Source organism: Pseudoliparis swirei, chromosome 13 (assembly GCF_029220125.1).
Source record: "Pseudoliparis swirei isolate HS2019 ecotype Mariana Trench chromosome 13, NWPU_hadal_v1, whole genome shotgun sequence".
Taxonomy (NCBI): Eukaryota; Metazoa; Chordata; class Actinopteri; order Perciformes; family Liparidae; genus Pseudoliparis; species Pseudoliparis swirei.
Genome location: NC_079400.1, coordinates 17,178,258 through 17,192,352, shown reverse-complemented (window position 1 = coordinate 17,192,352; position 14,095 = coordinate 17,178,258). Strand labels below are relative to the sequence as shown.

Sequence of the window (14,095 nt, the reverse complement as noted above, 5' to 3'; positions counted from 1 at the left end):
GCAAGGGGTGAAAAAAAGAGCACAAACGGGTTTATTTACATAAATTTTCTTTTATATAATTTTCTATAATGCTGCACACACCATATACAGTATGTATACATACACATTTACATTTTTTTAAATAACCAAAAACATTTATACATATTCCTCTTGAACTTAAAATAAAACTTACATAACTTAAATAAAATGTATTCTGTTTAATTTAAACATGTTCCTAGAAATTACAGTGCTCCTTCCTTTTTTTTAAAGGGTATATGAACTGAGCTGCCAAAAATGAAACTAGCAGTGGCAAATACCAAAGTGTGCAACCATCAATTGTATGGATCATGAACAATTCTTGTGCAGAAAAATAAGCATGTCTGCTTTCTCCGGGAGGATACGCGATCTCTCAGGACTTATTGTGTCTCCAGCCGTGGAGATCACTCTCTCAGATGGGGTGGAGGTGTACAAGACGTGCTAGCTGTATCCTGTGACCCAGACAGACGACCAGCCTCTGAACCGGTCTGACTCTGAACGTCATCAGCTAAATTGGACGGCAATGGAGATTATTTATATCGTGAAAGCTGGTTTACACAATGAAACAAATGACACTAACAAAATCGCTGAATTTGCTGAGCTGACATAAAGCCACATTAAGAGGGGAGGCAAACACGACCTCTGCCTCAATGTAGGGGGCTGAAAATGGAAGATTATATAGCTAAGCTAGCGTAGCTATATGCTAAATTTAATAATGGATTAAAAATCGATATGCTCAGTTTAATAATGGGTTAACACGATAACGCAAACGTTTGCTGATAACACACGCCCTCCGATAATTAACACCGTTACGATCAAACATTTCTCAAAACTGGACTTTCAATCCAAACGTGAAGTGATCAATAATGGGAGACCAATGCCGGAGCTCAAATGTATGCTTCAAACGAAGGGACAGAAGATAACTTGATCGACTACACACAATAAAGGCAAATTGCTTCACACAGTGAGTGGTTGTGATCACTTTTGAGGAGTTTACCTTGGACCAGTGGTCCCCAAACTACGGCCCGCCTCCACATGTGGCCCCGCCCCCTGAACAATACCAGAGACGCGTTCCGATTTATTATTTTTTTCACCTGGCCCGCTGCCGTTGAGATTTCAGTGAGACGCGGGGAAAATGTGAAGTGGTGCTCTTCGCAACAAAACATCTTTGATGGGACGTGTCGCGTCTCGGCCAATCAGCGTTCAGATGTCCACAGCGTTTGGGAAGTTAGGTTAGCTTGAATGTTAGTCCGCTACATCTGCTGCTGTCACGCTGCACGGTGTAGCGATACTAACAAAGTACCCGTACGTTAAAAACGATGTGATTTAGCATATTTTTAGTATCGATACTTCATTAAAAGAGCGATCAGAGCGGACGCACTGCTCCGCTCCGTTAAATGTGTGCGCTCAGCCGTAATGCGCGCACACAGGTGAGCACACTCTCACCTCACACAAGCACTTTTTGTCGTGTGAAATAGAGCCAAACTTTAGAACGCCTCTGCCTAGTTGCCATGTTTGCTGCAGTCTGAAGAAGAAACTAAAAAAGTTCGCGCATGCGCAACGCCACAGAGGACCGTTAGCAGAACCGTTAAAGAATTTGGCTGACGATCCCAAACAATCGGTTCACTGGGAACCGGTTCTAAAACAGAACCGGTTCTCGATTCCCATCCCTAATGACAACATTCTGTAATGACTGTGAACCTTTTGATTGACCGTTAAACTGATGCCACAGTCACAACAGGTACCTGGTAGATCCGGATGATGTAGGCTAGAAACGAGAGAGTCTTGATCTGTGCGGCGATGAAGTCGGCGTACAGCTCCTTGTTGTACAGCTTGTGTTGCCTGCAAAGGAAACGGCGTGATTTACATATAAAAGCCATTTTTTCCCATCAAAGACATTAATGACGTCGTATCCTCGGTGGCAATTATAGGAGGTTGAGAGAAATGTTGGGTTTACATGTGGGACTCGACTCTACGCGGGTGACTTGGTTGCGTCACAGATGTTACGGCACGTAAAAAGGAAGTCACTCGCTTTACACCTGCAGAGGCATTTCCTCCAAATTACCTCCCCTCCGAATGCTTGACACACGCCTCTTCCCACCCTGGGAGGTTTTTGCCTCCTGCCACGCCGATGTCTATCAGTTTGACTTTCCAGAATGGATATTAGCTTTAAATGCGTCACGCAAAGCGTCGGGCAACAGCACCAACTGTCCTAGTGGTGGCTGTAAAACTCAAATTAACTTTGCTGAAAGGACACATTCCAACCCTGTCTGACACACTTGAACAGCCCACTTCCAGGAGCACACACACACACACACACATATCTCACCTGGCCTGCGGAGACACCTGGAGCATGATGGTGTTCATGATGAGGGGCACAAACTCTGACACCACATTGTGAATGTTCAGCTTGTATAGCTGAGGGGACAAACAGAGGATCTCTGAATCATGTGAACGCACAGGCATTATTATAGCTTCAGTGATACATTACAAAACTTATGTTTTTTATATTTTCGGGGGTAAATGTGCTAAAACTCTCATGACTAATCGTCTAAAAATGCAGATGAGCTAATTCAGTTGGTGAAGTCAATGTTTCTTTTATAAATGGCACCTTAATTGCCAACCCTAAAGGAGGAAATATTTTTTTCACCCTAGCATTTTGGATTTTTTGACATTTTTATATTTCTTATACATGTAGAAATGCAATATTTTAGGGCTAAAAGTAGATCTACACATTTATCAATAAGTATTTTAAACTTATTTCGGGACAATGGATCGCGTCACTCACCTGATACATCAGCACCACGATGATGGGCAGCTCGGCGAGCACCTTGAGAGACAAGGAGCCCCGCGGGATGATGGTGTGCTGGAGGCAGAAAGAGAGAAACAGTATGAGGAGGACGGAAATAACTGGATGACAAATGCTGGACACTGACGCCACCTTTCTACAGCTAAAGCCCCATCAAATGAAGTGATTCGGACAGATATACTATTAAGTCATGTTTAGAGAAGTGAACTTCTCACCACAAGGTTAATAATTTGAAACCTTCTGAGGACATTTGTCATTTGTAAATTTCACACTTTTACTGAGGCGGTTGTTATGTTTCAGTAAACTCTTTGGGGGCAGTTTGGTTGCTTCTCCAACCAGGTGCACTGCCACCATCCTGTGGTTACAGGTAGTACTGTACAAGTAGGCAGTCTGGATATAAAACCTCCTTCAAACTGTCGGCCGCTTACCGTTCGCGTTTCGCTGTCGTCCCTCTCGGGCGCCGTCTTCACCAACACCGACGTGATCATCCCCACCATTTCCGGGGAGGGAACCGTGTTCTCGGCTATCACCTGCGGGTTCTCGAAGTACCGGGCCTGGTGGGAGCAGGAGGAGACAGTGGGTAGAAGAAATACAGGAAACATAGGTACAGGGGAAAAGGATGAAGGTGGCATGTTACCGTTACCAGTGGAGACCTGAGCAACGCCAGCTGCTATGAAGGTTGTACTTACAACGACTTTTGGAAGGTCTTTGTAAATCTGTTTCACAAAGTCCAGAAAGTGATGAATCTGAGAAGAGACGATTAGAGGAAACACATTAATCCAAGACTTCAAGAAAATGGTTCATAAAGAATGACTTTCTGGCATCACAGGATATGTATACCTTCAAAATACAGGTTGATGACAGCTCCATCTATATCACTTTGCACAATGATTTCACAACACTTTTCTTTTCTTCCCATGAAATAAGCAAAAGATACTCACCTCCTGAGAAATTGGAGGCCGAAACTGTTTGTGCAGCTCAATAATGATGCGAAGGCATATCAGCACATTTTCCTCATTTTCAATCTGTGCAAGAATAGAAAAAAAGAGCACAAGAATCAAATTAAATGTGAAATGGCCACATAACCGCTCTTATATCTATGAAAAAGTGGTGGGTAACGTTAGTTTTCCAGCACTTTATGAACATTTACTGATTTCTGATAACCAATGAGCCGATAAACTACAAGTGTAAAAAGTTATATGGCAACTGAATAATACAAAAACATAATAAAAACGTAAAAACAGGACTCGTACCTCCAAAAATCTGAACATCACGGACAGAACGTTCTTGGTGTGTTGACGGAGGTGTTCATTGGTTGGGATGCGGTGGATGATTTCCAGCACCAGCTTCCTCAATTGCTAGGAAATAAATTATAATATGTTTGATATGACCTAATTGATTTTTAATCAGAAGTGGGTGTATGGGAATAAATAAAAATAAATTTTACAAAATTGCTTTAATTTTCTATCATTAAAAAAAGTTTTATTTTATTTCATTTTTATTATTAAATAAAAAAATTACAAATTAAAGAAAATAAAACATTTTTTAATGAAAGAAAATTGGGGGGAAAAATGTGAAAAGATGTTTACATTTTTTTTTTTTTAAGAAGTGGGTGTATAGGATTATACAAGTTTGAGGATGTGTGGCCACGTCTACAACAGCAGTCATGCTATTCAATGTAACATCATGGATGCATTACTTATAGACGAGTGTCTGGGACCACATCAGATTTTTATTCGTACAGTTTTTAAACCTCTATGGATGGATTGAAATTGCTAAGTGGAGGACAAAATGCAGACTTTAGTCTTCAACCACATACCTGTGTAGGCTTTTCTTGCAGGAATTGGACTTCTCCATCCTGAAGGAACGTGAGGAAGCGAGGGATGATGTGTTCCAAGAAGGTGGAGTACTGAGGCGAAGACGTCACATTCTGAAATTCAAATTCCAAGACGCGTTTTGTCATGTAGTCAGAAACTCGTGTTTCAGAGCAGAGACCATTTTCAATGTTTTCTATATTTCACTACATCAAAAAACCAACTGAATTTTTTTCCGGGTCGTGTTACGGCTAGAAAACAATTCGTAGAGAATTACGCCGTTGCAGAATCTATTAATCTTCTTAAAATCCATCACGAGAGAAAAATTGAAAATCCATCTGCTCCAGACAATTCATCAGCATTCATCAAACTCACCTCAAAGTTCTCGCTGACCTCCTGCATCATCTTCAGCTTAGTTTCATCAGCTAGAAGTTGAAGGACAGAACGTCGCCATTAATCAAACTTCAAGATATAGTTCAGCTTTTCACGGCTGCCTCGGTGTGCTCAGCAGGGACTTTCAGATCTTATCAGTTTTACTTTCATCATCCAGTTTGATCAAAAGGTACAAAACACACTCAAAACACGGTCACACGGTCAAGCACGCTCTCAGACACACGTACCTTTGACTGGACTAAAGCATATCGCTCTCATCACATTGCCCATGCTTAGCACAAGTCTAAACCATCATTTATTTTGCCAACACTATGCAGAAAAACACATATTGTATGAATTGAATGTATGAGAAAGGTGTGTTTTGAATTTTGCAACTTTAATTATTACAATTCCAAACAATGTAATAAAATCCTCTCTCGATGTGGGAATATCTACATTAATTCGTACATGAACTCTTCAAAGATGTCTAATATGCACATATTTAAAACTAATGGGATATGTTGTATTGACACTAATCAATAATTCATCTGATAAAATGCGCGCTCAATACTAAAGATGTGATTAAATATTTATTTATTTTTATTTCCGAAACTTATTTTGAGGCTTTCTCTGCCGTTGTCTAAAGGTGCTTTGAGTTTTTCAACTTTAATTATTACAATTCCAAACAATACATGTAATAAAACCCTCTCTCGATGTGGGAATATCTATATTCATTCTTACATGAACTCTTCAAAGATGTCTAATATGCAAATTTGTAAAAGTAATGGGATATGTTGCATTAATCCTTAATTCATCTGATCAAATGTGCGCTTAATACTCTAAATGTGATTAAATAAATGCATTTTGTTTGACCATTGCCATTTCTGCCATTGTCAAACCTCTGGAATAACTCATGTCAGGCAAAACACTGCGAGGTGTATGAACTTACGCGTGTTGGCGTCTGTGAGCGCCGCCACGAACTGCAGGTACTTCTTCATGAGGGTCGTCTGGTCCACCACAGTGGGGCTGGGCGCGGGCACGAAGGCCAAGGTGGCGGATGGGACCGACATGACTGCTGTGGGGGGGCAGACCGCAGTCCGACCAGATCTCAGTGTGTTGTCATGTACACTGCAAACATGCAGAAAGAAAAAAAACATATTCGTTGTCATTAATCCAAAATGAAATAAATTAACGTATTATTTGTTTAAAATGTATTCAAAAATCAGCATTGTTACGGGAAATTAGGGTTTGACAGGCAAACAGATCCACCAAACATGCCTCTTGCTGGGCGTACATTGATGACGTCACAACAAGGATAAACTAGCACATTTTTGGTATCTTGCGATATTTGTGAATTAAAAACGGGTTTTCAGACGGCGAAGCGGGAACCATTATATCGTGAAGAGGCTAAGCGCAGTCATGCATTTCATCGATGCTGTCACAAAAGCCACGTTTATTAGTAATTTGCAGAACACGTTAGCAGTCGTTAGCTAATGAGCTAGCTTTCCCCCAAAAGAAAGAAAGCGCTCGCGAATCCTCGAACAGTACACGCAAACTTGAAGAGAAAATAAGCAAAGGCCACAGGGAAAAAGTACTCTCTCAGAGAAAACACTGCGTAAACGGTATTCGTGTGGAGGAGGATGTGAAAAAACACCTACTATTTTGCCAAAGTTTATTAGAAAAAGCTAACCATTCGTTCTTACCTTGCGCCAGAGGAAACTGCCGATTCGCTCCGTATCCGGCGCTCTCGCGCTGCCGCTCAGACCAATGCAACCAGCTAAAATGTGTGATATCCCTCCGCGTATTGGGTAACATATTTTTTTTATGAATCTATGAATACAGTGTAATAATGTGTTATTGACAAAGCTATATGCGGAGGAGTGAACACATTCATTTTCATTATTGTACAATTATTATTTTAATAAATGATTTGCCAAAAGGTGTTATTCTAGTACCAGCGGAACGATACACAGTGAAACCTGTGGATATAAGACCATCGTTTTCGATGGTCTTCTGGCTCCCGGGATTGTGAGCAAAGAAAGTAACTTTGCGGGTAACTGCGCTTCAACGCATCCCCGTACAAAACCCTCTAGAAGTGTACTGTACCTTGCCAGCAACTCAGTTTTAAGTAGAATTTAGATGTATTGCCTAAATATATTTTCTAATTTAGCAGTGTATGCAATGGATTTAAATAGGCAACTCTGCTTTGCCAACTTGATTATTATGTTGAGGTTAAAATGAATTAATTCATGATTTATTAATTATACATTTACTAGCCTTCTGATTTATGGATCAGTTAAATATTAATTTTGCCAGGTTGTGGAAAATCCCATTTCTTGTTGTTTCTCCTCTTTTTAATTAAGGTCAAAGGGTCTAATAAATAATTTTAAAAAAGAATTCTGACATTTTTAAATCATTAATGTGGGTGTCATCATTATATCATTTGATATTCAAACTGGATAAAATACAAGTCACATTTCCTTAATGAATCTAATGGATCTTAATCAAAATGTCTCCATCTAACACACACATACACACACACAGTAACTAAAGCTGTCAGATTCATGGAGTACATTTAATATGTACGTTTAGTACGTTTCCCTCTGAGATGCAGTGGTAAAGAAGTATAAAGTAACTCAAACTTCAGACAAAGACATTGGAGAATGCAAGTCAGTAGAACGGAGGTGTGATTGTTTGCGTCTTTGCTTTTTAAAGACGCTCAAACAACAGAGGATAAAACGGGAAAATATCCGGTTCGAAACCACCAAGGTCTAAAAAGTGAATTTGTAAAATGTGGCTTCAAACTGGATGAAAAGTGAGGTTCTGATCATAAAACCTCGATTCACATTACAGATTCATCTGGTCTGTAAATTGTCTGAAACATTTTAGATAAATGCACAACTCACCAAAATATATGAAACGGTAAATACATATTTGATATCTTTAATTGCGATGTATAATATACAGGCGCTTGTGTAATTGACATAGTGGCAAGATCATATATATATTTATATACATACATATATTTATATACACATATATATATATAATATAAATACATTTTAAAAAACATACATAAAATAACAAACAGATAAAAACAACTAAAACATAAAAAGACCTGAGGTCTTTACAGGTGAAGTAAAACTGATAAATACTTGACAATCTACATTTTGAGGAGTGATTTAAAAGAAGTGTGTTTGTTCACCTTTATTCCTTTTAGACTCGTTACTGCCAAGTGTACCTAATAAACTGGCAACGACACCATTAAGTCCAGTTTGTTCGTACCTCCATATATGGTCACTTCCTGTTGTCTGGTTGTCGAAAAACCAACAAGGTGCTGGCGAAATCGTCAAATTCAAGGCTTCAAAACATCCACAAACCATCACAATGACTGTGTACAATTCTTATCTACAATCTGTCTTAATAACTGACAAATATATAAATATTTCCTTTCACTTGACATTGATGCAACAAAAGATAAAATAATAGCCGATAACTTCAGAGGTTTAGAATGCGTCTCATTTCGTTGATAAACTGGTGCATGTGTTGCTTATCTGGTGCGTTAAACTTTCTTTCGGCAGGTTTTTACCCGCCGGCTCCTCATCAGGTGCGTTCAGGCGTTTCTCTCCGACGGAGGAATGTACTCCAGACCCAGATAAGCAAAGATCTCCTCCTCGGACGAAGCTCTCAGATATCGACTCTGTAGGAAAAGTGATGAAAAAAGACAAACTATAAAGTGTGCAAGAAAACAGACGAATAACATGAGAGGATACTTAATATGTTTAATGAAGATGGTTAATTACTTAGTTAGGTTAAAGAAAGATGGTTTATTACTTAGTTAGGTTGAATAAAGTGCTCACCTGGGTCTTGTCGTACAGGGCGTGGCTGCTCAGAGACATGGCCTTCTCGTGGCCCGCCCAGCGTCGCAGCTCTCTCTCAAACAACTGCAGGGAACATGGAGTCAGTGAAGGCATCCTTCACCTCTATGACAGCACATTGATGAAAGGTCACCTTGGATCCGGTCCAGCCCAGTAGAGCGAAAGCAAACTGGCTGATGGGAGAAACCACCAGGTCCACTCTCACGGCTCTCCACGGGTTCAGGCCCTCACCTTTGACCTCCACGGGCAACTTGAAGATGGACAAGCACCTATCGAAGCGGTCCATGTTGGAGGAGGGCCGAGCGGGGCCGTCCTCGGCCTCCAGGTAAGAGTTTCTCGTAGTTTTCTGGTACAAGAGGAAACCCTGGAGAGACCAGGTGATTTAACCCTCGGAGCCCCAAAACACAAAGCAAGGTTTCTCCAAACAAACTGCCCCGTTCATCACAGCCAGAAGCTTTAAAACCCCACATTACGGTCAGATTTACATCTTTCCAATGGTCCTTGAACACATCATGCATGACTAATGCTTCCATCAGAAAAAGCAAAAGAAAATATTTGTGAGATTTTATAACAAATATTTAAATTCTACTCGTCTCATTTAGAATATGGCATTACATAAACCGTTTGCTTTGATCAGATTCTGTAAAAAACATTAAATTCAGAGCTCCTCAGTGAAACTATGACGTCATGATTAATTAATCTGAGACCGACAGTCACGTGACAACAAATCAGAAAAACTTTGACTGAACTTCAGGAAGTGAACACAGAACAGAGAGGAGGCTGGAAATATAGACGTAGTTTAATATATAAGGCTAAAAAAATGTTGGGTATATAGATTCCATTATTTTTTTATTTTTGTAGAATAAATTATTAAAGAAATGTACCATGTGTTGAAATAAAATAAAATAAAGATTTAGGTTATAATAACTGAGTTATTCTGCACTAAAGACCCGTTCTAGTTCTCTCTACTTCTAGTCATAACGGGTCTGTTTCTAAAGAAGAGCAGGGCTTTTATTTTGAAGTAAAAATCAAAAACACGTATTCACCAAAACAACCAGCGCTTCAGAATTTACCTGAGTTTCCAACCATGAGACGACTTTCGTCATCAGTCCCACTTCTCTGCCCTCCTCCGGGTGCGTTAACAGGAAGTCCACGTCGTGGCCCGTCAGCTTCCCTCTGGAGAGACCTTGAATTAATTAATAAATAAATAAATGTCTCCTAAAATGTCCCTGAACATAGAGACTTTCGACTCGTCTGCTCTAAATGTTCTGTACGTAGAAATTTAAATAATTAATGAGCTGAGCAGCACTATATGTAGTAATTTTATATTATTATTAGTATATTAATGTAAAATCGTCCAGAAACATTTAATAACCAATGTGAAGAGAAGATTTTTTTGTGCTTTTGTAAATTCAATTTAAGACTTTCTTAGGCGTAAAAAAAAAAAGAAGGAATATACCTCCTGAATCCTCCAATCAGAGTCGTCGTAGCCCCCGGCAACACGGCGGCGAGGGCCTCCTCTACGATGGCGGCAACGGCGTCGGCCTCCGGCCTCGTGACGGGCTGGTTGAGGTCATCGTAGTGCTGCAGACCTGCGGGAGGGCAAAGAGTTACCGTTCAGAGGAGGAGGATGGGAGGGGGAGAAGGAGGAGAAGGAGGAGGACGGAGCGACCGCAGACCAACACTCACCCGCTCGCTGAGAACGATCGAGCGTTCGCCCCGAGTCCCGTAACTGCTGAAGGTCGTGAATCCCCTCTCGCATCCACCGCTCTGCTGTTTTCACTCCGACGCCAAAAATAGCTGTTAACACCTGAAAACACACACACACACACTTCAAAGAGTTGCATTGAATTGCTTAAAGGGACAGTTTGGCTGTTAAGAAGTTTACACACCTAAAATAATCTATATTAGTTAATCTACGCATTCTTCAAACGTACCAGACTCCATCCACAAAAACGTTGATTTAATACATTAATATCTTTATTTTAAATTAGCAAACAACAACCACATCCGCCCACGAGGGACGGAATGGGAGGTGAGGGAGATGGAGGACGGATGTGAGGGTGGAGAGGTTCACTACTGACGTACAACCGCTTGTTGTATATATACTGATCGTTTTTTAAGATATATTGATCGGCCCTGAGGTTTGGTCCATGATTTTTTAAATAAAAACCAGGTTGATCCCGTCCAGTGCCACTAGGTAGAACTCAGGAAACACGCACAGGCATCAGAAACTCACACATCAAAGTTGAAATATAATGATAAATGTTTTGGGGAAATGGCACAAAAGAAAGTGACAGATGTTTGGTTCAAATTCAGTAAAAAAGCAAAACCTTAACAAACCTTCAGCGCTTTAAAGCGCTCAGACTGCTTCGTGGCTTCGACCTCGCTCGACGCTCCGCTCTCCAGGACCTCCTACGAGAGAACAGCGTTAAATCAAACCACCGGGTCTCCTTTGATCTTCAGTGAAGTCGCCGTTTAACGACAAAGGAAATTAATCTTCGCGCTGACTTTGACGACTCTGAGCGAATGTCCCCCGAGACACGGGAGCCCCACGAGCTGCGTCACGGCCGTCACCGGCTCGGGGAGACCCTTCAGCACGGCGGTGGCCCGGCGGAACGCGACGCCTCGCCCGTCCTCGCCGCTGAGCTCGGCGTTTTCAGCCAGCAGCGACAGTGCGTCCTGAGACCAGAAAACACCACGTGGTGTTGTTAGAACGGCAGTATTTATATACTATAAATATATATACATACACACACATACAAACCATGTAAATGTATATATTTATTTCTTTATATATACATACCATATAAATATATATATATATATATACATTTTATATATATATATAGATAAAATGCAAATATATATGTATATACATAGACATACCATATAAATATATTCTTATATAAATGGTATGTTTTCATACACATTTACATGGTATATGAATATATATACACCATGTAAATGTATATGAATATGTATATCAATATATATATATACACACACATTCATATATATACATATTCCATATAAATATATATATATAGCTGTATATATATATACATATATACCACATCAATTATTATCTATAGATCTATATTTATATATACCATATAAATATACACGCATGCGTTTATATAAATATATACACATACAGGACTGTCTCAGAAAATTAGAATATTGTGATGAAGTTCTTTATTTTCTGTAATGCAATTAAAAAAACAAAAATGTCATGCATTCTGGATTCATTACAAATCAAATGAAATATTGCAAGCCTTTTATTCTTTTAATATTGCTGATTATGGCTTACAGCTTAAGAAAACTCAAATATCCTATCTCTAAATATTAGAATATCATGAAAAAGTATACTAGTAGGGTATTAAACAAATCACTTGAATTGTCTAATTAACTCGAAACACCTGCAAGGGTTTCCTGAGCCTTGACAAACACTCAGCTGTTATAAATCTTGGTCTGAGGAAATATTAAAATTTTATGAGATAGGATTTTAGAGTTTTCTTAAGCTGTAAGCCATAATCAGCAATATTAAAAGAATAAAAGGCTTGCAATATTTCAGTTGATTTGTAATGAATCCAGAATGCATGACATTTTTGTTTTTTTAATTGCATTACAGAAAATAAAGAACTTTATCACAATATTCTAATTTTCTGAGACAGTCCTGTATGTGTTTGTGGATATAAAAAAAGATGGAAAAAGAATATATGTATAGATCTATATATATATATATGTATGAGGATGGGACGTACGGTGAGGATGGCGTTGTGGTTGTCCAGCGTGGTTCGTCTCTGACAGGCGTAGCTCGGTGCAGAAAACCCCACAACCTCCGCTTCTCTCATCTGCTGCTGCCGTAACAGACACTGGAGGCATTAAAAAGAAAAGTCCGCCCCCCAAAAAACAAATTAAACTGTCCTGAGCACCGTACATATATATACATTTGATAAGTATGAGTAAAAGTGAGCCGCACCTGTAGTCGGTGTCGGTCCAGTACTTCCACAGGACGTCCCGCCCGCATGCTCTCAGTGAACCAGCTGACATCCAGCAGGTGGGCGGACGATCGGCCTCGACCTCCGACCCCAGACTCCAGCCACGCTACGACCTCGTCGCCGGAGATGTTCTCGCAAATCACATGTGTGACTCTCTCACTGTGGAAAAGAGGACAATGTCCAATCATTTATGAAATTGATTATGATATTATCCATTTCCTCGTGACAGTGCCCTTGAACTCTGCCTCTCCCATAACAAATACACACAAACATGGCCTGTACAGGTTCAGGATTCCCTAAAATCACTTTTTACTCGATTATACAATATTTAGACATTCTAAATAGATATGTAGTTTAATATTGGGTGTGAATGAATTCTTATTTTGGGTCAATATTGACCAGAAACCATACTGTGAAGGCAATAAATATGAACAGTATGGAACACAACATAACAAAAACGTCATTTATCTTCTTACCTGAACATCTCCTCCACCTGTAATCCTTTCTTTCGACCGAGCTGAGAGAGGAAAGCTCTTCGACTGGCTCCCATTTTCCTCTCCAGCAGAAACAAAATCACCTGAGGGAACTTGTTTGGGGAACTTTCCTCACTCCCGGTGTTCCCGGTGTTCCCAGCCCCGGAGGGCACGACCTTTCTCCTCTTTAACGGGATCATGATTCCGTCGTAAAACGGGATGGACTTAATTCTCTGACGCAGGTTTCGCGGTAAAGAAGAGCCACAGAAAAAGAAACTGCAGAATTGTGTTGCAAGATGCAACCGGAAGCGGCGAATCTACCTGCGCGTCGTCAAAATAGTTCCGACTGGAAACTGCGCTCAGAATAACTGTATCGAAGACCATAAATATATTTTATTTAATATATTTCATTATCATCAATAATCATAAATTGAAAATACAGATGCTGTCTGATATTATGTATATTATACTTTATATGAATATTATATATTGTTTACCAATATTCAGACTAGTTGCTAAATAACATCAGAGTGAAATGTTAGGATTTGAATATATATATATATATATATATATATATATATATATATATATACATATAATATGTATATTTATATATATTTATTTAGAATAAGCCAGTTATGCATCTGTCAATACATGCCAGTAAATGATTAATAGGAAGTTTTACAACAATCCAAGTCTGTAAATGTAAATTGTGTTAGATTAATTTTGT

The 14,095-nt window shown here is 39.6% G+C and overlaps 2 protein-coding genes across 6 annotated transcripts in view; both read right to left on the bottom strand.

The window, feature by feature from the left end:
- Positions 1-6,758, bottom strand: part of trrap (transformation/transcription domain-associated protein) — a 99,093-nt gene extending 92,335 nt beyond the window's left edge. Inside the window, exons 1-11 of the mRNA XM_056430056.1 lie at positions 6,714-6,758; positions 5,960-6,138; positions 5,014-5,063; positions 4,644-4,754; positions 4,078-4,182; positions 3,766-3,849; positions 3,514-3,570; positions 3,253-3,378; positions 2,804-2,881; positions 2,345-2,433; positions 1,761-1,857 (exon numbers count right to left, since the gene is read on the bottom strand). Coding sequence (XP_056286031.1) covers positions 1,761-1,857; positions 2,345-2,433; positions 2,804-2,881; positions 3,253-3,378; positions 3,514-3,570; positions 3,766-3,849; positions 4,078-4,182; positions 4,644-4,754; positions 5,014-5,063; positions 5,960-6,080 — 918 coding nt within the window. The 5' untranslated portion in view covers positions 6,081-6,138; positions 6,714-6,758. The remainder of the gene's footprint in view (positions 1-1,760; positions 1,858-2,344; positions 2,434-2,803; positions 2,882-3,252; positions 3,379-3,513; positions 3,571-3,765; positions 3,850-4,077; positions 4,183-4,643; positions 4,755-5,013; positions 5,064-5,959; positions 6,139-6,713) is intronic.
- A 1,179-nt stretch (positions 6,759-7,937) lies between these two features.
- On the bottom strand, positions 7,938-13,719 carry polm (polymerase (DNA directed), mu). 5 transcript variants are annotated; one of them, XM_056429619.1, is made up of 11 exons: positions 13,369-13,699; positions 12,874-13,051; positions 12,656-12,766; positions 11,400-11,570; positions 11,232-11,303; positions 10,578-10,698; positions 10,348-10,480; positions 9,962-10,064; positions 9,022-9,252; positions 8,871-8,954; positions 7,938-8,710 (listed from the first exon to the last, which is right to left on the bottom strand). In XM_056429619.1, exons 1-11 carry the CDS (start codon positions 13,563-13,565, stop codon positions 8,624-8,626), a joined length of 1,488 nt encoding a protein of 495 aa, XP_056285594.1. In that variant the 5' UTR covers positions 13,566-13,699; the 3' UTR covers positions 7,938-8,623. The 5 variants fall into 5 exon arrangements, with proteins under 5 accessions (XP_056285594.1, XP_056285595.1, XP_056285596.1 ...); XM_056429620.1 differs by having other exon boundaries at positions 12,656-12,751; XM_056429621.1 differs by having other exon boundaries at positions 12,656-12,748.
- Between the last annotated feature and the right edge of the window lie 376 nt (positions 13,720-14,095).